Source organism: Orcinus orca, chromosome 8 (assembly GCF_937001465.1).
Source record: "Orcinus orca chromosome 8, mOrcOrc1.1, whole genome shotgun sequence".
NCBI classification, from domain to species: Eukaryota; Metazoa; Chordata; class Mammalia; order Artiodactyla; family Delphinidae; genus Orcinus; species Orcinus orca.
In genome coordinates, this window is record NC_064566.1 from 3260986 (window position 1) to 3285683 (window position 24698).

Genomic DNA, 24698 nt, shown 5'->3' on the forward strand with positions numbered 1-24698 from the left:
CGGATGACCCACAAGAGGCAGAAGTAAACAAGCTTGCAAAAAACACCTCAAGGTGGCTTCCCTGGTGGTGCAGTGGTTGAGAGTCCGCCTGCCGATGCAGGGGACACGGGTTCATGCCCCAGTCCAGGAAGATCCCACGTGCCGCGGAGCAGCTGGGCCCATGAGCCACAGCCGCTGAGCCTGCGCGTCCGGAGGCTGTGCTCCGCAACGGGAGAGGCCACAATAGTGAGAGGCCCGCGTACCGCAAAAAAAAAAAAACGTCAAAGGACTTCCCTGGCGGTCCAGTGTTTAAGACTCCACGCGTCCACTGCAGGGGGCACAGGTTTGATCCCTGGTCAGGGAACGAGGATCCCATAGGCTTTCATTTACAGAAAGGCTTTACCAGGGAGCACTACCTCATAAAGATTAGCCTACGCCATGTCAAAAGACGCACGTACACGCTGAAAATGTCAGTAATTTAACGGCTCTGTTTCCATCCTCCGGGGAGAGTTAGTTTTGCCAACCAAGTTAGAGAGGGAACTGTTCGGGGGCAACGCTGCACGGATGAGGGGAAGCAGCTTCTGCTGCCACACGGGAGGTGGCACAGGGACACGAGATGCCAGCACTTCATGGGCTGCGTGGCAGGGACCCCACTGTCACACCACACCCGGAAGACCAGACACCTGAAGGCGACAGCAGCGAACTGCCCGTGGCGACACCCCTGCCCCCAGGAAGAGGCCTCGAGTGACAACGTGCTCCTGCCCTTCAAAAGCAGGCGGGGCTGCCTTCCCATCACCGGGGTCTTTCACATCTCACCTTTCTGCGAGGCGTGTTTCTCAGTTTTCCCCTGGTACTCAAAGCCCACAGCAGACTGCAGTCACAGAGAAAAGGGAAATGCAGTTTTAAATGCCTGGATCCACGATGCATAGGACACTTTAAAAAACATGAACCGTGTTATCTTTTGATCTTTGATTTCCCAAAGCCCTGCTGTTTTGAATTCGTAACCCATAAAATGCTCACAGAAGCGGGGGCGGGGGGGGGGGGGCGCTGCCCAGGCCAAGCTGCAAGCATAGCGGCCTGTCCCTCCCTGCCTCCCCCCGGTGGCCGACCCCCCCACAGGACACCGACCTGGGCCGACTCCCATCAGCCCGCTTCTCAGATGGGCTCCCCAAGAGCCACACGAACGCAGGAACAAGGCCCGGCGCTGAGGTGGGCACCACGCACGCAGCCCGGGGGAAGGGCCAACGTGGGACCGTGGCCACACACAGCCAGGCCTAACCCCCAAGCCCAGGCTCGCAACGCTACGACATAAAACAAAGGGGCTGACGGCCCTGAGCCAGGGACTCGAGAACAGCGGGGCAGCATCCGGACGCTCAGCACAGCGCGGGAGGCGGGAGGCAGGAGGCACTCTGCCAGTCCGCTCTGATCACCCTTGGGGGATCCCTGTCACAGTGACATCCAGGCAGGGACAGTGGGTGTAAACAGTCCCCGCTGGCATCCTTGGACGAATCTAAGGCTGTCCCGGGGTCATCCGATGAGTAGATACCAACATGGGGGTTTCTACAGCAATCAGTAAAAAAACCCTTACACTCGACTGTTCTTCTGTTTGTCTGTTTGGCCACACGGCCTGTGGGATCCTAGTTCCCTGACCAGGGATCGAACCCGGGCCCCTGGCAGTGAGAGTACGGAGTCCTAACCACTGCACCGCCCGGGGAAGTCCCTGTTCTCGCCTCTTAAAGGGCCAATCATCTCAAAGCAACTGGAAAGGCGGGCCCTGTGAGCCCTGTGGTCAGGACACCCACCCTGCAGTCCCACAGAGTCAAGAGGCCCGGAGCACACACACCTGGCGGTGGGCTCTGACCTACGAGGACTGGCTCCTCGCCCTCCCCGGGCGCCAGCTGCCCAGGATGCTTCACTCACCTGGTCAACTCTGTCCACCTGGACGCCAAACTTGCCTCCAAACCCCCGGACGGAGTCGACCTGCGAGCAGTGCTTGGAAAGCTTCGACTGATACTCGTGGCCGACAGCTGACTGGAACAGGTTGCAAAAATAAAAGCGTCAGACACCCGCCGGTATCACCACAGTGCCCACCCCCCATGCGGGGTCTAAGGGGGCAGCCCGCACCTGTGGTCAGCGTGGGTGACCCTAATTGAAACCACTCAACGTGGAAGTCAGCCTGGGGGAAGGTGCCTCCCGGGGGGCATCGCAAGCCATGGCCACTGGTCAGGTGTTCCCCAAACTCTCTCCGTTACTGGCCTCCCCGGAGACTGCCCAAGAAGCCCGGCCACAAGGGGGGGCTTCTCACATGACTGGGCATGAAGAGCCAGGAGGCCAGGCCCCATCCGGAAACCGCAGAGCCAGCAGCCTGCAACATGACTCCTGAGACCCAGTACCGGGAAGACCGCTGGCAACCATCACCCTACTCAAACAGGACATTTTCACACCACAGGACCCAGGAATCAGGACACAACATGCATTTTGCTAACAAATGCAGACACAGACAGGTGTGCTGGAGTCACGCCTCGCGTTCAGAGTCAAGAGCCACTGTGCGCCCAGCCTGTCCGGGAGTGGAGTGGGCCCGTCAGCACATCATCAGCCCCCCGGACGGGCAGGAAGGGAGTTTGGTGACATCCTCTCAAGGTCACGTGCCGAACAAGCAGTCCACCCCAGGGTTCCCGCGGCGTTTCCCACGGTGCGGTCAGCAAACCATGGCCCAGGGCCCACGCCCGGCACTGAGGCTTTTTGTAAGTAAAGCTTTTGGGAGCACACCACCTCCACGCACTCGCAGAACGTCTACGGCTGCCTCTGTGTCTCGGCAACGCAGCTAGTTCGGGAGCTGCCTGAGACCCCATGGCGGCCGCGAGGCTGAAAACACTCCCCGAATTCTGAGCGGCCCCCGTCCTGCTCCAGCCTCCCAGGCCCCTGACCCTCAGTGCTCGGCACCAGGGTCCCAGGCTCCCTCAGCAGGATGGACAGTGGTCACGGACCCCTTGGCGGACATCGAGGACACAGGACGCGTGCCTGCCACGTGACCCAGCGCGGGGCGAGAAGGCACACCCAAACCCCGGTTAACTATGACTCCAGTGAGCCACCCCGCCTCGGGCCCTCCTGCAGTGAGGGACCCGCTAGCGCACTGTGGACCCCCTTCCTGTTCATCTACAACTTCAGCAGCTGGGTTTGGGATCCCAGCACTGCGGAGTCACCGCCACCACTGAGAACTCTGCAGGCCACTCGGAGCGTGCACTCTTTCCACAGCCCAGGGAGCCAAGTAGGTTCTACTTTAAAGTTTGGAGCTGTTACTTTCTCTCCTTTCCGGGTTGGTTCCGATGCCTGTAGCTAACAGCAGATCCACGGCACCGCAGCCTCGGAAAACCTCTGCGGCAGAGACCACCCACCCGCAGCCTCTGGGTCTGTCCCAGAGGACGTGAGCAGAGTAACGCGGAGGCAGCAACACGCAGGGGGCCAGCTTGATTCTTCACCACAGAGAAGCTCCAAGGACACCGCTCTGGAGACATGGCCAGTGACAGCTTATTAATTCTTCCAACTTCCTGATCAAAACAGGTTTATCCCTCAGACTGCCCTCGACCTTACGTTGACAAGACAGTATTTATTATCGAACAGTCAGCACCGGGCAGAGCGCTGCCAGAAGCAGGAATGTACACTGGTCCCGACATGTGCCTGGCGAGGAACAAAACCTGCATCATGGACCACGGCCCCCGTGAGCCCCGAAAGAGGCGTGGGAGATGCTCAGACCACAGCGCACATGGGATCCCGATGGCTGCTGCACCTTCCCAGTCCACAATCCTCTCACAAGTAGGTGCCTGCCCGAGATGTGTTTTTTTCTGGAAGTCTCTATCACACAGTCTCAACACGCAGATCTCAGGGCTCTTTTTCAACGTCTGGAAAGGACAAGTTACAAACAGCTTCAGGGTCACTTGTTCCGGTTTGGAACCTTAGTGATTTCTGATGACAGGTTGGTCCAGTGGCGCTCCCGTGAGCTGCAGGGGAGGAAGCACCCACCGACCGCGGCGCCCCCCGCTGGGTCCACCTGAGGGGAACCGCCGGCTGGAGTGAGAGCTCGGTTCCCTGAGCCGCCCGGGTGCCGTCAACACGTGGCTCCAGGAGCTCACACACCGTCCGCTGAGCGCCTTCACGGTGCCAGGCCCAGCACGAGGCGAGCACAGCTTGTCCAGGCCTCGACAGGAAGGACAGCACAACGCAGGAGTGACGCTGACAGAGGGCAGCACAAAGCACGGGGAGAGGCAGCCGCGGGCCGACAGGAAGCCTGCAGGAGCCGAGGGTCCTGGGCCGCGGGTGCCGGGGGGATGAGGCTCAGCCCGCACAGGGCAGTCCGGCAGCAGCCCCGACAACTGTCTCACTGTCCTCATCCAGGGCTTCCTGGTGCATCTGCAACGTTCTCCCCAGCAGGTTTTTCCGACCCAGAGCTGGGGACCCAGATTATACTGAACGTCTCTTTGCTTTCACTCCCCGTAACCCTGAGAGCCTGGACTCTGTTAGGTGGGAAAGGCTTCTACCTACATGATGCTTTCATTGCCCGAAAAACATGGGGATTTTGCCCGTCTGTGCTCCTAAAAGCCACCACACTTTCTAGGATCCAAAGATGGTTTCTGCTCCCCACGCCCCTGTGTGCTGTCCAGACGTCTCTGGGAGTGACGGGGTCACCGGGGGCGTCCCTGTCTCTCTCCTGCAGCCTGCCCTTCATAGACTCCGTCTCCAGGCTCATTTCAGACCTGGCCTGGGGTGCCCACAGGTCCCCATGTATCCACTCTGTGGTGACACAGCCCAGATGGCATACTGTGACACAGCCGCGTCATTCCAGGCCCAGCTCAGATGCCGAGTCCGATCCAGGCACAAGGGGGACAGGGGTGGAATTACAGCCCAGAATCCAACCCAGTTGATACCTCTGCACAGAATAAAGGCAGACATCTCGCATTACCAGCCTGGGAAAAACCTACCTCTCTGGGGACGTCTAAAGACTGCAGACCTGCTTCACTGCAAACGCGCTACGGTCTACCATCCTCTCTGCAGGGCGGACACCAGCCCCGCCAGCTGATCCAGTCCCTTCTCTAGTGCCAGCAAAGGCTGCTGCACTGTTAACAGCTTCAGTCTCCACCTACTTGGACTTGCCTGCCCCCAGCCTGGTGGGCAGTGGCGTGACGCCGGGGGCCAGGGTCCTCTCTGAAGTTCACTAAATGTGGGGAGGACGACAGCACGCCTGGCGGCTGAATTTCCACCCTTGACGTGAACCAAGGCCCGCAGACTCGGCTCCGGTCTGCAGATGGGTAGCATTCAGGCCGCAGGCTGAACCGCCGTCAGGCCGCTTCCAGGCCTCCATCCTGGTCACAGAGCGGCCTCTGGCGGAAACTGACCTCCCGCTCCGGGGCTCCCGACACACCACCCACTCCCCAGCAACTCAGCATCTTAAAAGACCTTCCAAAAACAGGAGCCCTTCGCGGGTAAGGTCAATGGAGAGAGGATTACTTCTGGCAAATCCGTCCTCAACAAGTAGACTCCCAACTTTTCATCTACGGGGGAGGCTCCTGAGTGACCACTCTGCCGACCATGGTGAGGTCAGGCACGCCAGGACCCACCGCGACGTGGCCGGGCACTTACTCTGTCCATTCTGTCCTGCTCCACACCAAACTTCCCTCCGTAGCCGTGCGAGGCTTTGGGTCCCGTTTCGAGCTCCTTCTCCTTGAGGGTCTGGTGTTCTTGAAACACATTCTCTCTCAGCTTGTGTATGCTTGGGGGGAAGAGAACAAACAGGAAGAAACCGGTCAGACAGACGTGCGTCCTTGTTTCCCAGTGGGACAGACGAGGACAGGGCGTGTCATCCCGGCAGCTCTGCAAGGCCTCCCTACTCGGTAGCTCCCCAGTCCGTCTCCCTTGTGCTCACTTTGCTGTCCCACCAGCTGGCCCCCAACTTCGGCAGTTCTCAGATGCAAGTTAACAGAAAAAAGAAACTAATCTGAATTCACACAGTGAGTCATCCCAACCCCCCCCCCACACACACACACACAGAGCTGTGCTGAAACGTGGACTTTCTCCCATAAGGGGAAAAGCTCCTCAGGGTTTATCAGACACCTGACTTGGGAGAGCTAGTTCTGTAAACGTCCCCAGAGGCAGAGGGGAAAAGCAGAGTCAACAGCCCCACACCCCAGGCAGCCCTAGGACAGAAGCCCAGACACACAAAACACTTAGACGGTTGCTCTTTCCTTGGAGCACTCCAGCTTCTCATTCAAAGGTGAAGTGAGGGGTTTGCAGAATTTACAATGTGAGCGCCACTTTTACTTTAAACACTGGGAACAGTGGGACAGATCACAAGATGTGGCCAAAACCGGGCAGGCCAGGAAGCGTCTGCAGCTGTCTCCGTCGGGAGACCCACAGCAACACGACGGCCACCTGATCCGGTTCCTCTCTGCCCAAGGGACAACATGTCCACACCTCAACATCTGGACAACAATCCCAGAAGTTCGGCTACAAAACCAACCAGGCCTGGCCACCTCCCGACCCCCTGACGAGCACGGGAGGAAGACCAGCCTCCCAAGAACACGGAAGGACCAACAGCCGTCCTGTCCCTGTGTGCTCTCTGAGCTCTACCCACCCAGAGGCTGCCTGATGAGAGAGCTCCTTTCTCCTCCAACCTGCCCTCCCCAACATGTTCTGATGCCACAGGGAACAGAAGAGATGAGGCCCAGATGGCATCAAGTCAGAAGGCAGCCTAACCCCACAGCGGGCGACCCGAGTCAGCCCCTGGCACCACCTCCTCCGGCCGGTCCCAGGCCCTTCTTCAGGGGCTTGTGGGGAGAGGGTGGGCTCAGCCACTCAGGGAGGGAGGAACACTGGTGTCTAAAACGCCTGAGCTGCAGACTTCACCTCCTTTTCGGGACGATCTACTGAGTCTCTCTCAAGAACAGCTTCATTTTACTGCAAAGATCCCAGGGCCAAGCAAGACCGGCTCTCTGCCAGTGACCAAAGCGGGTCAGCAGTCCGTGAGGACACCTTCACAACCAGGGCATGGGAGCACACACTGAAGCTGGCACAGACTGAGCACATTCTAAAAGGTCCCTTTATCTACACCTCCCGACAGGAAAACAAGCTGCCCCAGAGGTGGCCAGTTGCGACAGTGCCGAGTCAGACAATGACACGCTTCAAGCAGCTCTCCTATTTGAGGCTTTTAAGAGAACACAATGCTGAGAATTCAGCTCGTGGCATCCAACTGATCACGATAAAATAATAAAAGTATAACAAAAAAATTAAAGAAGGGTGTTTATGGTCTAAGGTATTCAAAGACATCCACACTTTAGAAACCTCCCATCAGCAGAGAGAAGAGCTTAGGTAACTGTGTTCCTCGATGAAAACCACAATATTGAAAAACAGACTCTAGAATTGGAAGCACGGAAGTCATTTGCGATGGGAATTTTTAAGTTACCGAGCACGTCCGTATACATACACGTACACAAACACGCAGATGTACACATCAGGTCTTACATTCACCTACTGTATAAATATCGAGTCGCAGCATGCAGCGACAAAGACCCACTGCAGCCAAAACACACACACACACACAGACAGACACACATACAAAGAACAATGCTGCAAAAAATAAAAACCAAAATAAAATAAAAAATCGAGTCACAAAACAAAACAGAAGCAATTCCACCACAGGAAGCCATGACCTTATCTCTTATCCCTGCCTTATCTTCATCTTTCAGAACATCACTGTCACACAAATACCGAGAAAGTCTCTTACTTGATGTGCTCCTGGTGCCCAGACCCCTGGACGGTTTTGGCCCCCCATCGCTGCTCTTTTTCACTTACGTCATTCTGAAAAGAAAAATAAATGACGAGTGCACCCCACAGCCTGGATTGTAAGACAACCACCCACCCGCCCACCCAAACCCAAACCCAAACCCTGGGGAAATCCACTCCGGGAGACGTGAAAGGCAGGCAGACTGGTGACTTGTACCACGAAATCAGGGTCGGTTTCCCAGTCGTCGGCTCCCGCGTCGTCCTGGGTGATGGACACGGTGTGGCCGGCCGAGGCTTTCCACATCTGGAAAAGCAGCCCCGCAGTTACAGAGGCCCAGGAGAACCCTGCGCAGAGGCCGACGCAGACACCTTTGCCTGGGACCCCAAAACCCTAGAGGGCACAGGGCAGGCTGGGGGGCTATAAGCTCAAATAGTCACTCATAATCCCTGAGTGACACCCGTAGGAACAGAAGAAACGCAACATTTTTTAGCTCTAATACTGCTGTCAACCGGCATCAGAAACAAATAAGAAATGCTCCTGGCTTCAACTCAAGTGAGGAAATTTTCTGGAAAATAAAAAAGTCACGTGTGCACTTACTTCACTCATTGGGAATATCTTCCTCTCCCACTAAGTCTCATGACAACGATACTGTCCAACACTGGGAACGCACCGAATGTCACCAATGGTAAATTTTGTTGTATTTTACCACAATTTTTTTGAAAAGCACCCATCTTAACTTCAAAGTGGAAATTTGGAAATTACTGGAAACCTAATAATGATTTTCTTAACTCGGACTCTGACAAGTCAAATATTTCAAGCGTTGCTTTGCTATCTACTTGGGAAAATAGCACATAAATGCCAACCTGTTCTCTACTAGGCAGCTCTGAAGACTGGCCACCCTGCTTCCTCAGCAGAGTCCTGAAATTCTGTATGTTTTATCTAGTGGACAGAACCATGATGCAGCTTCACAACTGAACCACATCGTTCTTTTCTTAACTGCAAAGGCAAAATCTAGCTTTTAAGGGTTTCAAAAGAAAACTATGTATGAGAAGAATGGATTCATTCTCCCCAAAAGTACTTATAAAATTTCACATAGGCCAGGAAGCAACTGAAAGCTTATTTTCATCTAATCAACCAGAAGCCCCATCCCAGCGTCTGAACTGAGGACGAGCAAGTCTCGCTCTGTGGGGTCACCGTGCTTCTGTGTGAACCCAGACTGGACGAGAGCCCTTCACAAGCCTAAGACTCCCCTGTCCAGGTCCACCACCCCCGCCAGCTCCGCTGGGTCACAAGTCCAAGGCGGTGGCAGGGGCGAATCAGGGTGCAGGGCTCTCAGATTTCCAGATGCAACTCCCGCCATGTCACCTGGGCAGGGAATCATGTGCCACCAGGTGGGACAGGACCAGCAATGTCCCTTCATGGCCACTTCAAACCTTGTTCCCCTCTGACCAGGTACGGCAAAGCATGGCAACAATTTCCCAGACGTGGACTTCCCTGGTGGCTCAGTGGTTAAGAATCCGCCTGCCAATGCAGGGGACACGGGTTCGAGCCCTGGTCCAGGAATATCCCACATGCCACGGAGCAACTGAGCCCGTGCGCCGCAACTACTGAGCCTGCGCTCTACAGCCCACGAGCCACAACTACTGAGCCCACGTGCTGCAACTACAGAAAGCCTGCATGCAGGAATAAAGACCCAACACAGCCAAAGATAAATTAAAAAATAAATAAATAAGTAAATAAAAGACCAGTTTCTTTTGAGATTAAAGTAAAACATAGAACTTAACCAAGAAATAGTTTCTTTAAAAAAAAAAAAAAAAAAAAGAATTTCCCAGACGTGAACTGCTTTTGACACAATTTTCGAGAGCCGACGGACTAGGTTCAGCACAACCAATGCGCCCATTCACAGATGGGGAAACAGCTGCCTGAAGCTAAACGGTTTGCCCTCAGCCTCTGACTCCCCAAGCCAAGTGTGCCCCGTGACACCACACTGTCCTGGAGAAGGGGCTGCCCACCTGCAGGACTCTAGCTGCCTAGAGTTCCAACCATTGAGGAGACGGTCACACAAAAGTCGGGGGTCTCCAGCGAGGCTCACTTCCCCCCGAAGGCAAAGGTGAAAGCCGATGTCCCAGCCTGAGACTTTTCCAGACTCATGGGGCTAACGCTAGCAGAGCCCACTCTTCACCCATCTTTCTGGAAGCCGGCTTCACTCGTGCGTAGGTGAGCACTTCCAGGCTCTCCCTAACATCGTGCCCGCTGCCTCCCCCGCCCAACATGGGACAGGAAGAAGGCGCCAGGTGGCTGCTCAGACAGGACAGAGATGCTCCAGGTCCTGCACTCCAGAGTTCTGCAGAATCCCCTCCACTTCCTAGACCACAGGCAACACTGGAAATTGACTTTATTTTTCAAAGAAGGAAATTTCCTCCCAGACAGTTATCATCCCAATCTCTGCAAACCCAGCAAAAGAACACCCCTCGTGTTCCCTGTCAAAGGGGTTTTACCTTGCCCACCCACGGGAGAGCACAGGAGAATGTTCACAGTGCACAAACCTTTCTTTTCCAAGTAAAGATGAAAGGTGCTCACAAAACTCTGTTTAAAACACGGGAATCCAACGAGGAATTTCCAGGCATTTGTGAATTATTCTGTCTGTAAAAAGATTAAGAGTAAAAAGCTCAGAAGGATATGTGCTGACGGGCACCCAGGGCAAATCTTTACGTGTGGAGGTCCTTTTAGAATACCTCTGAAATCCTCGCAAACATAACGAGGTTTTGCAGAGCAATCTGAAAGGAGGGTGGGAAGAGTTACATTTTACTAACCAAAAAACTCAACCGATTTTCAGCCACAGTGAGAAACTACAGAAAATAAAAAAGTTCCAAAAGATTTATAACTGTTTGAAGTTTCTTCTTAATGCAACCAGAAACTATTGCCTCAATTGCTAACATACATTTCCTGTTCGCTAGAATCCTGACTGCTTTCCATTTCTGGGCCATCCTAATTTATGACTCTACTAAAAATCATAAAATTCTATTACCCTGGGTTTTTAAGAAAAAATAACATAAGAGAAGCACTCCCTGAAGGAAGGGATCATGATGTGGCTGGGATGAAACCCAGGGTGGCGACGGCTATTGGAATGTGAAGGGGGCGACTCGGGGAGCAAAGGAGAAGCAGGCTGCATCTCTGATGAACGGGTATGGTTACTGCACAGGACCAAGACTCCAATTCCCCAAGCCACCAGCTCAGCACCTCTTGATTGGACACTGCACTCCCAGACATTACAGATGAATACAATCCCCTTGTTCTCCAGGAACAAACCAGTCACAGGCAAACACCATTTGTATCGGCACACGGCTTGCCATGCTTTAGGAACTAGAGGGGTGATGCTCTGCTGGCCCTCCTCACACTCAATTTCCCCTTTGGAAACCCTAACTTCTGCAGGTTGCTTACTTAGTACATTCTGGGTATCGCAGTTATCAGCCAGCATCTATAAAAGTCTACCCAAGGGCAGCTAGTGATAGGCTCAAATCTACAATAATTTATTACCCGCTCAACACTTTAAGTTTTTGAAAAATTAAAAGCCTGGGATTTTTTGGATCCAGAGGTAATGCCTCTGGACCCCTACCTCACACCATACACAAAAACTAACTGAAAAATGGATCAAACACCTAAATGTCTGAACTAAAACTATTAAACTCTTAGGGAAAAAAAAAAAAAACATAAGCATAGATTTTTATAAGCTTGAATTTGGCAATAATGCTTAGATATGACACCAAAAGCACAAGTGAAAAGAGAAAAAAATAAATTGGACAAAGTTTTAAACTTAGTGCTTCAAAGGACACCTACCAAGAAAGTGAAAATAATTCACAGAGAGACACATATATTTTCAAATCATAGAGAATATATAAAGAACTCTTACAATTCAATAATAAAAAGGACAAATTAATCGTATTTTTAAATGGGAAAAGGACCTGCACAGACATTTCTCCAAAGATACAGAAATGGATGATAAGCTCAAGAAAAGACAGTATCATTAACCATCAAGGATATGCAAATCAAAACCAATGAGATACCACTCCACACATTCTAGAATGGCTACTATCCAAAAAACAAACAATAATAAGTTTGCTAAGGGTGTGGAGAAATCAGAACCCTCTTATGTTGCTGGTGGGAAAGTAAAATGAAAAAGTCTGGCAGTTCCTCAAAAGGTTAAACACAGAGGTACCGTATGTCCCAGCAATTCCACTCCTAGGTATATACCCAGAGAAATGAAAACTTCCACAGAAAACTTGTAAAGGAATGTTCATAGAGCATTACTCCTAACAGCCCCAGAGTGAAAATAACCTAAATGTCCATGTTATGTAATAGATACATACCAGGTAGTCTATGCATACAATGGAATAGTATTTGGCAATAAAAAGAGTGAAGTACTGACACACGCTACAACATGCATTACTCTTGAAAACATTATGCTAAGTGAAAGAGGCCAGACACAAAAGACCAGATATTATACAGTCCCATTTATATGAATGGCCAGATCTGGCAAATCTACAGAGACCAAAAGTAGATTGGTGGTCGCTTAGTGCTGGGGGGCTGGGGGACGGGTACAGGGTTTCTTTGTGAGGTGATGAAACCACCCACGCACAATTAGCTTTCCATTAACCTCACCCTCTCCAGGGCAGCAGGAAGCCAAAGGGAACAGAAAGGTATCTGAGCAGCCAAAACAGACATCACAAGGCCCACTCTCTGCACCACAACTGCTCAGAGGACTCCCCTCCCACCTGGCCTCCTCCAAGGTGACTCAAAGCACCGCCTGCCCAGTGAAAGAGGAGAAACCTGATGGACAACGCGCCACCCCAGGACATAGGCCACTGCAACACAAGGCAGTTCCCGGGGCTCACCACCATTCTCTCCCTCAACCATGTGCCTCCCCAGCCCCTACTGAGTGCCACGGACCAAAGATCTGCATCACCAATGCCATTCATACAATTTAAGTGTTTTATAGATACGTCCCGCAAAATGTTTCAACTAAAAGTCACAGGTAGTGCGGGCAAACTGCCAGTTGGAGGGGGGGAGGGGCAGAGCATCAAAGACAACCCTGCATCCTCCGCTCTTCATTCTTGTGTCCGGAGGGGCCTTTAGGACCCTTCCTTGCTCCTTGGGCTCCAGGAGTACCTTCCATCCAGGAGAAGAGCAGGCCCACCTGCGGCACCGGCGTGGTGACTCACCCCGCCGTCAGGCCCGGCCCAGCGCCGGCCTGCGGGGCCGCCAGGCCGAATCACGCGGTCGGGCCCCGGCGGCTTAAGCCCCGACCAAGCTCCGCGGGACCAAGTCACCGCGGAGCCCCAGCGGGGAGCGCTCGCCAGGGACGCCTCCGGAGCTGCGTCCAGCGGGAAGAGGATTCCTCGCCCCGGAGCCCGACGCGGCCAGATCCCAGGGGGAGGAAGCCCTGTCCCCCTCCACCCGAGACCCTCCGGCAGGGCCATCCAGCTCGCGTCGGAATACTCCCCAAGAGCCCCTTCCAGCTCATTTCCAGCACCCCCAGAGGAGGGGCTGTTCCCAACCCACAGCCTCTCAACTCTGCAGCTGCGCCGGTCGCTGCATTTCCACTGACCTGATTGCAACACCTCCCGCTAGGTGCGGGCCCGGGAGCGGGGTGGGAACTGCCCCGCCCGGCCGCCCGGAGACCCCAGCCCCTCCGCCCCTGACCCCCCCCCCGGGTCCCGGACCCCTTCTTGTAGGGCTCCTCTCCTACCCTAGTCCCCCTCTCAGCCCTCCGCCCCGGCCCCTCCCTCTCGGCTCTCTGCCCCCGTCTCCTAACCCTCCAGGAGGTCCTGGATCCCCTCCCCGTAGGCCCCCTCTCCTCCTAGTTTCCCTCGGCCCTCCGCCCCCTTCCCCTAAATCCTCGGGGCCTGACCTCTCCCCCTAAGCCCTCTCTCTGCCCCTTCCCCCAACCTCGCGGGTCCTGCGCCCCCTCCTGGAGGGCCCCTCCCCTCCCCTAGACCCCCTCGGCCCTCTGGCCCCTTCCTCCTAGGGACCCGGGCACCCTCTCCTCATACCCCGGACCCCTCCGCCTCTGGTCCCTCTCCTCCCCCTTCCTGCCCGCAGCCCCGGGCCCCTCCCCCTCCATCGCCCCCGACCGCTCAGAACCGCGTGCCCTTCCCCCTCAGGCCCCGACCCCTTCCCCTTCCCCCAACCCGCCCCCTTTCCTCTGACCTCAGCCTCTCCCTCCGGCGCAGGCCCTGCCGCAGCCCCCAGCCAGCCCATCCCCTTCTCTCCGACCACAGCCCCCTGCCCCGGGAAGCCTCACCCGCGCTCCCCCCGCGCCCGAAACCGCAAGCGGAAATGCGGCGAGACCGCCGCGGCCGCCGCTTCCTTCCCGTTTCAGGACCCGGCGGCGCCCCGGGACCGCAACTGAGGAACCGGCCCTCCCCACCTGGCGGAAGGCGCGCTCGCTCACCACCACTGCGGTCGCTCCGGTCCAGCCCGGCTCCGCCCTGCCTCCGCCGCGCCGCCACCTCCCGCCGCTCCCGCTTCTCCTGCCGCTCCTAGGCGCCCCTCTCCACTTCCGGTTCCGCGTGCGGGGGCGGGGCCGCATCCGGGTCCCCGAGGCCCCGCCCCCTCTGGCACGCCCCGCCCCCGCCCGGTCAGAGGCCTACGGCCTTGCCGAGACAGCGGGGTGGGAACCGTGGTCAAACCCCGGCTGACCGGCCCGCGGTCCCTGCAGCCTCCCTCGTCCACGTGGCGCCGGAAGCGCTCACCGCTGGCGCAGGCGCGAGCTCCGCCCAGGTGCCAGCCTGCAAAGCATGCTTAAAAGTTAGATGACTGTACAGAGTACATTTAGGCCCACCATGCGCGGGCCAGACTGTGCTCAGATGGACACAATCCAAGGTGCTCATACTGAATTCATAGCACAGCCCGAGGGAGCAAAGGGAAAATGAGCCGGGAAAGGGGACAATGCCGAGTGCGCTGAGCCCTGAGGACACAGGAGGTAACTGTGACGGCCAGTCACCTAGGAGGAATAGCGCCCTCCTCATCCATCCGTCTGGCCATCCATTACCCATACGTACATCATCCATCCATCCATCTTCTCCATCCATGTTCCATCCATCATCCATCCACCCACCCATCCATCCACCTGTCCATCCAGAGAAGGCCAGATATGTGTCAGGAATAGAGGTCAGCAGAATAAACGTGGTCCTTGCCCTCAGGGACCTTTCAGCCTAGAAGAGGGGTCAGGCATTAATCGAATAAGTATGTACTTAGGAAACAAGGTATATGCTATAGAAGAAGTCAAAGGTCATGACATTATATTGGGGAGAAGACGGGACCCGAGCTCATCCAGGAGATTGGAGGTTTCTGTGAGCGATTAACATTTGTGCTAAGATCTGAAGGCCAAACAGAAGTAAACAAGGTAAGAAGGGAAAAATTTTCCAGGTAAGGAAAGAGCCTGTGTGAAGGTCCTGAGTCAGGAAAGGTCTTGCCACATGGGAACTGAAGGAAGTTCAGTGCAGCAGAAGTGTGGTGATGAAGCAGGGTAGTGGGGCAAGATGGGGCCAGGTCATGTAGAGATTGGGAGGGCAGAGCAAGGACCTTAGTCTTTATTCTAGAAGAAACAGGAAGTCCTTGGAGGAGATTAAGCAGAGGGGAGACATCATACAGTTTGAACTGTAATGAAATCCCTCTGGCTGCTGGGTGGAGAGTGGGTGGGAAGATGGCCAGGTAGGATCCTAATATCCTGCTTGCTACCACCAGTTCAGGCAGACTGTTGGTAGCAAGTAAGATGGAGAGAAGTGAGTAGGTACAAGATACATTTAGGAAGTTAAATTGTCAGGTTTGAGGATGGACTGGGGGTACGGGGTGGGGAAGGAGATGTCAGGGGTCAAAGGATAATTTTTTAAAGATAAAATCATGATTTTCATACACATGTAAAATGAACACATGTCAAAGATCTTATTTCACTTAATAATAAATGAAGCAAAAATGTGTCACAACTTGTTCAGAGGAGAAGTCAAAGGCATGCTGAAATGAATTTGCAAAAACCGGTCTATCCATAGGGCAACGTCAGTTGTATTTCATTGGACACAGGTAATTTGCCTTTCTGTGGGTGCAAATTATTTGCATCTGTTTTCTCCAGGTTAACTTCTACCTCCACAGAGGTACGGAATAATCTAGGCAAAAATAACAAAGGCACACATCCTGTAGAATCGTGTTTATCAGAGGCTCCAGCATTCTGTTAAAAGAATACCTAAGAATCATTTTTGCCCGTTCTAAAGTCTGGAATTTTTCCTTCCAAAAGGATGACTCCTAGTATCTGAGTAGGTGCTCAGACAGGGCAGATGGGCAGGGTGGGGAATGAGGGTTGGGGGAGAAGATACACCAAGATTGCGATGGAAGAGTGAGGATACGTTTGTGGACTTGGTACCTTTGAGGGGCCTGTTGCATGTCAAAACGAGGTCCACGAAGTGATGCTGGAGAGATGGCTTTTGAGCAGGAGCTTTAAGACTAAGCAGGATAAGGACGTAAAAAGGTAGGAAAGGCCATCCCGGGAAGAGGGAGGGATTGCAGCAAAGGCACAGAGGTGGCAAAGAACGGGGTCCGCATAGAAAACCTTGAGGTCAGATGGATAGAATCGAAGTGCTTTCGCTTCCATCATTACCACCGACAGTGCAGTGCTGTGTGCAGTCAGGCATCAAGCTAATTGCGTGGTGGACTAAGGGAAGGCTCCCTTTTGATATAGGATTTTAGGCTCTGGACGCAGAGGATCTGACAATAGATCCCAACTCCAAGGCCTACTAGCTTTGTGACCGTGGGCAGTCACTCTGTCTTTCTGAGCCCCGGTCTCCCCATTTGTGCAGCTAGCTGTTGTCTCCTGGAGATTGTAATATGCAGGTCCCACGTTGCTTGGTTAGCCCAGGGCCCGGCATACAGTTAGTGCCCAGTAAGTGTTGGCCCTGTTGACTGAAAAAGGATGCACAATGTGAGAGTTGTGAGTTAAGTTTTATTTGGGGCAAAGTGAGGACTACAGTCTGAGAGACAGCCTTTCAGATGGCTCTGAGGAACTGCTCCAAAGAGGTGGAGTTGGGGGGTCAGTAGACATGATTTTAGTGAAGGGAGGGGCACATGCAGTCAAACACACATTTTCACAGAGGCTAGCTGCTAGTCACGAGGTGCAGATGTCCCTGTTAATAATTTTACTGCTTTTCTAGGTATGAGAAGATGCAAGAAATTGGACTCAGAAAATCTTCTCCTGAAAATATCTAACTACCTGAAGACCTGTTCTGCCAGTTTTTCCCAGAGTACAGAGCACTTCATTCCTGATCTCCACCCTGACCTCCTTTCAGGGTAGGTTGAAAGTCAGTGACTGCAGCGGCTCATGACTGCATCCTTGTAGAGGCAGAGGGAACTATCCCACCTGGAAGTAGGGGAACTAACATTTGGGGACAGCCTGGCTTTGTCAGACACCACTGTGAGATTTTTAAAGTATAAGTGTGATACTGTGATTTATAAGAAATATGGGGACTTCCCTGGCAGTCCAGTGGTTAGGATTCCGGGCTTTCACTGCCGTGGCCCGGGTTCAATCCCTGGTTGGGGAACTGAGATTCCCGCGAGCCACGCAGCACGGCCAAAATAAAAATTTTTTAAAAAGAAGTATGTATTTGGTCATTCAGATGACCAAATGTATATTTCTCATATATAGTTGATCTTCATTCACAGCTCCTGTTTTACAGCTCCCCAAACCCTTGGAATTTCCTAACTGTTAAGAGCATAAATGTGTCTCGTTATATGAATGAGCTGACTTTTGGAAAGCACCTAAGGATGGGAGCTGGTTGCCAGAAGAACCAACTAAGTGACTAGAGGGTTGGAAATTTCAGTCCCACCCTTGAGCTCTGGGGAGGGGAGAAGTGAAGAACGGCGGGTTGAATTAATCGCCAAGGGCCAAGAGTTCATCAATCGTGCATGTGTAATGAATCCTCCATAGAGACCCAAAAGGACGGGGTTCTGGGAGCTCCCGAGTTGGTGAACGTGTGCAGATCTGGGGAGAGCGCTGCCTGGAAAGCATGGAAGCTCTGAATCCTTTCTCACACCTTGCCCTGTGCACCTCTTCCATCTGGCTGTTCCTGAGTTCATAACCTTTTAAAATAAATCTGTGATCTAGCAAGTAACAAGGTTCTCTGAGTTCTGTGAGCCACTCTAGCAAATTCATCAATCCCAAGGAGGGTTGGGAACCTCTGACTTATAGCCAGTGGCTTAGAAGCACAGGTGACAACCTGCACTTGGGGCTGGTGTCTGAAGTCCAAGGAGGAGGTCGTGGGAACCTCCAGTCTGTAGCCGGTGAGTCAGAAGCGCAGGTAGCAACCTAGACTTGCAGTTGACGTCTGACGTGGGCGTGCGGGCGTTGTGCGACTGGATCTGTAACCTTCAGGCTCTGACGCCACCTCGGAGCAGGTAGCGTGAGAACTGAGCTGAATTCTCAGGCGCCCCGCCGGTGTCTGAGAATTGTTTGTTGGTGGGGGGTGGGGGGACTACCCCGACATTAGAAGTGGAGTCTCAGAACACCAATAGGATATTTCATTTTCCCCTCAAAACAGCTTTATGCGTTGAAATTATTTTTTAAGAGTCGTTTTTATTGAGCTATAATTACATAAAATACAACACACCCACTTACAGCATACAATTCAGTGGTTTTTAGTATTGTCAGGAGGTGGCACTGTTACCCTCCAGGGCTCTTGCCCCCTTAATCAATAGAAATGGATCAGAAGCCAGACAAGAAATTCAGGCAGGGCTGTACTGGGGCCCCTGCTGCAGCAGGAGGGTGCGAGAACAAGTAAGAGGTTCCCTCGCTCACTTCCCGAGGGGGGCAGCTGGTTCCCTCTATGGGGGGCGGGTAGGGGTGTGTACTGGGGTCGGGCTGGAGCGGTGACTTAGGGGGTTTGCCCAGCCCTTTTTTTTTTTTTTTTTTTTCCGCGGTACGCGGGCCTCTCACTGCTGTGGCCTCTCCCGTTGCGGGGCACAGGCTCCGGACGCGCAGGCTCAGCGGCCATGGCTCACGGGCCCAGCCGCTCCGCAGCATGTGGGATCTTCCGGGACTGGGGCACGAACCCGCGTCCCCTGCATCTGCAGGCGGACTCTCAACCACTGCGCCACCAGGGAAGCCCCGCCCAGCCCTTTGGTCGTGGTGTGTGCAGGGGTCATGCGCAGTACCCTGCTTCTGCTCCCGGCTCTTCAGAAGTGGCAGTTGGGTTTTGGGGCTTTTTGTATCTTGTTGTCCGTAATTGCCCCAACTGTACATGCACACAGTTATTTTTAGCCCCTTAAAGTTTCTTTGTATTTTGTTGCTCAAGGAGATGTTTGTCCAGATGTAAGCACTGCAGCAAAGGGTCCCAGTTCCCAGGTCCCAGCCTGTCTCAGTGCAACCGTCACCACAACCGACCTTTAGAACATTTTCATCCCCCCCAGAGGAGACCCTGCTTATTAGTGATCAATTTCTATCCACCCCACCCCACCCCAAGCAACCACTCATCCGCTTTCTCTCGATGAGCTGGAATTATTTTTTTAATATTTATTATATTATGTAATTATATAATACATATGCCACATTCAATGAGCTGGAATTACTGCTTCCATTGTCCAGATTAGAATAACCAAAGCTCACAGGAGACTGGTCAGCAGGAAGGTGGCGTGAACTTTCTGACGCACAAAGACCACTCTGGCTGCTACGGGGAGGACAGACCGCACAGCATGTGGGTTCTTAGTTCCCTGCCCAGGGATCGAACCCGTGCCCCCTGCAGTGGAAGCACGGAGGCTTAATCACTGGACCACCAGGGAAGTCCCACTGTATGCATTCTAAATATAACGTTAAGGATCCTTAACATTACGGTGTTAGCCCTTACGACGCCTTGCTGCTTCTGGTCTTGCAGTCTTGGAACTTGAGACTGCACTGCTGTGAAGAAGCTCCTGGAGTGTGAGAGACGCCACATGAAGGAGAACCCAGGCCTCCCAGCCAAAAGCCAGCACCAGCTTCCAGGTACCTGACTGAGACCACCTCGGACTTCCCAGCCCCACAAGAGCTGTCAGGTGACTGCCATCACGTAAGTGGTTCCAGGAAAGACCAGCGGAAGAACCACCCAGATTGCCAGTCCACCGAATCAAGAGAAACAAGAAATCATTGTTTTTACCACTAAGTTTTGGGGTGGATTTTTACAAAGCAACAGATAAGATAGCAGATGGTGATCTACAGGGAATTGTGAAATCGATTTTCTGGGGGAGGAAAACAGTATAAAAAGTATATGAGACGGCAGAATAGAATATATGAGTTCATTTCATACAGAATCGTTGCAATTATCTGTTGCTGTGTAGTAAGGCACTCCAAAAGTTCATGGTGAAAAGCCACCATTTTATGCTGAAACTTCATATGCTGGACCAGGAGTTTGGCAAGTGCAGGGGATGTGGTTCATCTTTGTTTTCAATGGAGCCTCGGCTGTGATAGATCAAATTTGGGGCTGTGGCTGGATGAACTGATTAGGGCCGTATGTCTGGGGCCTTGACTCTGTCTGCTGGGTGCGTTCCTCGTTTCTTCTCCCCATCATGTCTTCAGGAACAGGAACGTCCAACTTGGCTTCTTCACTTCCAGTAGGCTGGCAGGAGCCGCGAGGATCTCGCTCTGCACAGCTCTCCATGGGGCCAGCTTGGGCTTCCTTACAGCACGGTGGGCCTGGGTAGCTGGACTTCTTACTCGGTGGCTGGTTTCTGCAAGGCTTCTGCTGACCTCGCTTCAGAGGTCCGTGAACATCACACCTGCTACATTCTGTTGGTCAACCAGGTAAGTCGCTGAGGCCAGCCCAGGCTTAAGGAGGTCGGGACGGGGGGATTAAGACCCCACCTCTTAATGAGAGGAGCAGCAAAGAATCTGCAGCCTAGGGGGTATTTTGTCACATACTGTATTTGTAAGATGTCATTGCTTGTAAGACACATCCTGACTTCACGGGTAAAAAGATGTGAAAAAACGGTCATAATAAAATTGATGAAATGTAGTGTATACATGCAGAGCTGTGGTGTAAAATGTTTTCCACTGTGGCTTGCTTAGAAGTTCAAAACTAGGCTAAATTACATTCCAAAGTGAGAGCCAAGAAGCAATTTCCAGACATCTAGTCCAGACTAAGACAGTTTGTCACATGGAGGATGTCCCTAAAAATAACTATTAAAATTTTTGTTATGCTAAAAAAATTCACACGAATGCAAAAACAGATTAATATAATAAACCTTCATGAAAACATTACCCATCTTTTTTTCTTTTTTAACATCTTTATTGGAGTGTAATTGCTTTAAAATGTTGTGTTAGTTTCTGCTGTATATCAAAGTGAATCAGCTACATGTATAGACATCCCCCATATTCCTTCCCTCTTGTGTCTCCCTCCCACCCTCCCTATCCCACCCCTCTAGGTGGTCACAAAGCACCGAGTTGATCTCCCTGTGCTATGCAGCTGCTTCCCACTAGCTATCTATTTTACCTTTGGTAGTGTATATATGTAAATGCTACTCTCTCACTTCGTCCCAGCTTACCCTTCCCCCTCCCCATGTCCTCAAGTCCATTCTCTATGTCTGCATCTTTATTCCTGTCCTGCCCCTAGGTTCATCAGAACCTTTTTTTTTTTTGTAGATTTCATATATATACATGGAATACATATATACGGTAGTTGCTTTTCTCTTTCGGACTTACTACACCCTGTATGACAGACTCTAGGTCCATCCACCTCATTACAAATAACTCAATTTTGTTTCTTTGTATAGCTGTGTAATGTTCCATTGTATGTATGTGCCACATCTTCTTTATCCATTCATCTGTCGATGGACACTTCCATCACCCATCTTTTACAGTTATCTCCCCACAGGGTCAATTTTTTTTGATCCATATCCTGACTTATCCCTGCCCCAGGATTATTTTAAAGCAAATGCCAGACACTGTATTATTTCATCTGTAAATACTGGGGAATACTGTCTTTCCACATGCCTTTTTTGTTGTAATCACAGTGATCCACTTGGCTTGGCAATAGATAATATTTACAGCCTTATTAATGGAAACAGTGGACATGGATTCAACAACTTTGATTTAACTGTGTTGGGAGAGGAAAGGGCAGGGCAGAGGAATGCTAAAATTCCCATCTACCATAAAGAGTTGCCAATCTGCAAAGTCTAAAATTGGTGAATCAAGGGCTTCCCTGATGGCGCAGTGGTTAAGAATCCGCCTGCCGGTGCAGGGAACATGGATTCGAGCCCTGGCCCGGGAAGATCCCACATGCCGCGGAGCAACTAAGCCCGTGTGCCACAACTACTGAGCCCGAGAGCCACAACTACTGAAGCCCACACGCCTAGAGCCCGTGCTCCGTAACAAGAGAAGCCACCACAACTAGAGAAAGCCCGCACGCGGCAACAGAGACCCAACGCTGCCAAAAATAAAAACAAATAAATTTATAAATAAATAAATAAAATTGGTGAATCAAGGGGCCACATTAAACACAAATTACTTAGGAGTAAGGAAGCAACTAGAGGAAACAGTTAACCCAGCTGCACATGGACCACAGAAGGGGAAGTCAGAGAGTGGGGCCGCTGGGGTCTCACTTAAGTGATATACACGTTATTACTTTGATTAAAATAAAACATTAAAAAGAAAGTAAGGTGGGGACTTCCCTGGTGGTTCAGTGGTTAAGACTCCACGCTCCCAATGCAGGGGCCCCGGGTTCGATCCCTGGTCCGGGAACTAGATCCCACATGCATGCCACAACTGAGTTTGCATGCCACAGCTAAGGAGCCTGCCTGCTGCAACTAAGGAGCCTGCCTGCCACAACTAAGACCCGATGCAACCAAATAAATAAATATTGAATTTAAAAAATTAAGATGTTGGAGAATTGATGACTAAAATCTCTTCGGCCCTATAGGTAGTGTAATACTACAATTCCTCAGTTACGTTTTTTTTTTTTTTTATAAATTTATTTATTTCATTTATTTTATTTTTGGCTGCATTGGGTCTTTGTTGCTGCGCGCGGCTTTCTCTAGTCGCAGCGAGCTGGGGCTACTGTTCGTTGCAGTGCATGGGCTTCTCATTGTGGTGGCTTCTCTTTGTTGCGGAGTATGGGCCCTAGGTGCGCAGGCTTCAGTAGTTGTGGCGTGCAAGCTCAGTACTTGTGGCGCACGGGCTTAGCTGCTCCGCGGCACGTGGGACCTTCCCGGACCAGGGCTCAAACCCGTGTCCTCTGCATTGGCAGGCGGATTCTTAACCACTGTGCCACCAGGTAAGTCCCCAAATCACTTTTTAATAGAGCAGAGTTTGTCGGTCTACCTTTGCAGCTAGGGACACTCGACACACTCCAGTTGGAAGAATACTTCTCCTACCAGTCAAACCTGTTTGCACGCCACGGGTCATTTTGATTATTTTAAAATATTTTCCATGTTCTACCTGGCCAGTCTCTGCCAGCACCTACCAGGTCACTGTGAGCCGTCTGATGGTCCTTCCCCCCACGTCCCAGCCCAGCCCCCTGCTCTCTGCTCACAGCGCCCTTCATGGGATGTCGAGGGTCCAGTCCCCACTAGAGGGCAGTCCCTGGGCAGGGCCAGTTCTAGCCATCCTGGTATCTCCAGGGCAGCAGGGTCTTCTCCAGAGTGCCTGATGGTGGTGGTCCCACACAGATACGTCTGTGCACATCTCTGGAACTGGTGAATGTGACTTTATTTGGCAAAGTGATCTTTGTAGATGTAATTAAGGATCTTGAGATGAGATCGCCTTGGATTACCTGGGTGGGCCAATGAGAGGTGTTCTTATAAAGAGACAGAAGATGAGACACTCAGAGAGGCCACGTGAAGACAGAGCAGACTGGAAGGATGCGGCCACGGCCACGGAAGCCAGCAACCACCGAACACTGGAAGAGAGAATGGACCCTCCCCTCGAGCCTCCGCAAGGACCTGGCCCACCTCCTCTCCCACTGCACCTGCACGCTGGGCATAGGGCTGCACACAGTGCTGGTCTCAGACAGCAGTACTTGAAAAGGTGCCCCGCTGAGTCCAGGACATGAAACAGCAAAGGCACCGGCTACCCATTCTCACCAAGGGATTAAGCCAAGGAAATGTAAGAAACAAAAGGATCTGCGATATTTAGAAATGTATTGAGGACTTCCTTGGTGGCACAGCGGTTAAGAATCCGCCTGCCAGTGCAGGGGACACGGGTTCGAGCCCTGGTCCAGGAAGATCCCACATGCCGCGGAGCAACTAAGCCCGTGGGCCACAACTACTGAGCCTGCGCTACAGAGCCTGTGAGCCACGACTACTGAGCCCTCGTGCCACAACTACGGAAGCCCACGCGCCTAGAGCCCGTGCTCCGCAACAAGAGAAGCCACCGCAATGAGAAGCCCGCGCACCGCAACGAAGAGTAGCCCCCACTCGCCGCAACTAGAGAAAGCCTGCGCACAGCAACGAAGATCCAATGCAGCCAAAAATAAAAGTAAACAAATTTATAGAAATGTACCGAATGACACGTGGGTAGTTACAACAGCAGCTGTGGTAGCACTTGGATATGCACCTACTCATCTATCTGGCAAGAACACAGGAAAGACGGACTCTTCCGGATACCCCGGAAACCCATCTTGGGTGAGGAGAGAACTTAGCTCGTAAAAGGCAAAGAACAAAAACTAAAACCACAGTGACCTCAAAAACGCGTGACAGGAAACTTAGATCCTTAAGGGTAGGATGTGTAGCCTAACAAAGAGTTTCTAATGGTGGGAAGAGTCAAGACCCCCTTTAACGTGACCATACCTGGACTGCAGACTGACTTCCCTCCCGTCCCCGTGATGCGCAAAGCCCTGGGCACTGGCTGTGAAGGGAGCAGACCTGAGAAGCATGGCTAACGAGTGTTCTAAGAGAAGCAAAACTACAGAAACGTCTCCTTACTGCTTTCTTTGGGTAT

At 52.5% G+C, this 24698-nt stretch overlaps 1 protein-coding gene and 1 long non-coding RNA gene across 10 annotated transcripts in view; one reads left to right on the top strand and one right to left on the bottom strand.

The window, feature by feature from the left end:
* The window catches only part of CTTN (cortactin), a 33189-nt gene extending 18828 nt beyond the window's left edge, over positions 1 to 14361 (bottom strand). For 2 of the 7 annotated variants that reach the window (XM_033402501.2, XM_033402498.2), the window contains exons 1-8: positions 14205 to 14361; positions 10300 to 10396; positions 7970 to 8056; positions 7754 to 7827; positions 5614 to 5743; positions 2285 to 2398; positions 1900 to 2010; positions 796 to 850 (exon numbers count right to left, since the gene is read on the bottom strand). In XM_033402501.2, the coding sequence (XP_033258392.1) occupies positions 796 to 850; positions 1900 to 2010; positions 2285 to 2398; positions 5614 to 5743; positions 7754 to 7827; positions 7970 to 8056 (571 nt within the window). In that variant the 5' untranslated portion in view covers positions 10300 to 10396; positions 14205 to 14361. Of the gene's footprint in view, positions 1 to 795; positions 851 to 1899; positions 2011 to 2284; positions 2399 to 5613; positions 5744 to 7753; positions 7828 to 7969; positions 8057 to 10299; positions 10397 to 14054 lie in introns of all 7 variants that reach the window. The other 5 variants (XM_004278054.3, XM_004278053.3, XM_033402502.2 and 2 more) reach the window with 4 other exon arrangements.
* Positions 14362 to 15164: 803 nt separating this feature from the next.
* Positions 15165 to 24219, top strand: LOC125965109 (uncharacterized). Of its 3 annotated transcripts, none has more exons than XR_007478628.1 (4): positions 15165 to 16274; positions 16954 to 17089; positions 17462 to 18193; positions 19666 to 24219. It is a non-coding gene; the product is annotated as an uncharacterized LOC125965109 (long non-coding RNA). The 3 variants fall into 3 exon arrangements; XR_007478627.1 differs by having other exon boundaries at positions 17476 to 18193; XR_007478626.1 differs by lacking the exon at positions 17462 to 18193 and having other exon boundaries at positions 15648 to 16274.
* The last annotated feature ends 479 nt before the right edge of the window (positions 24220 to 24698 follow it).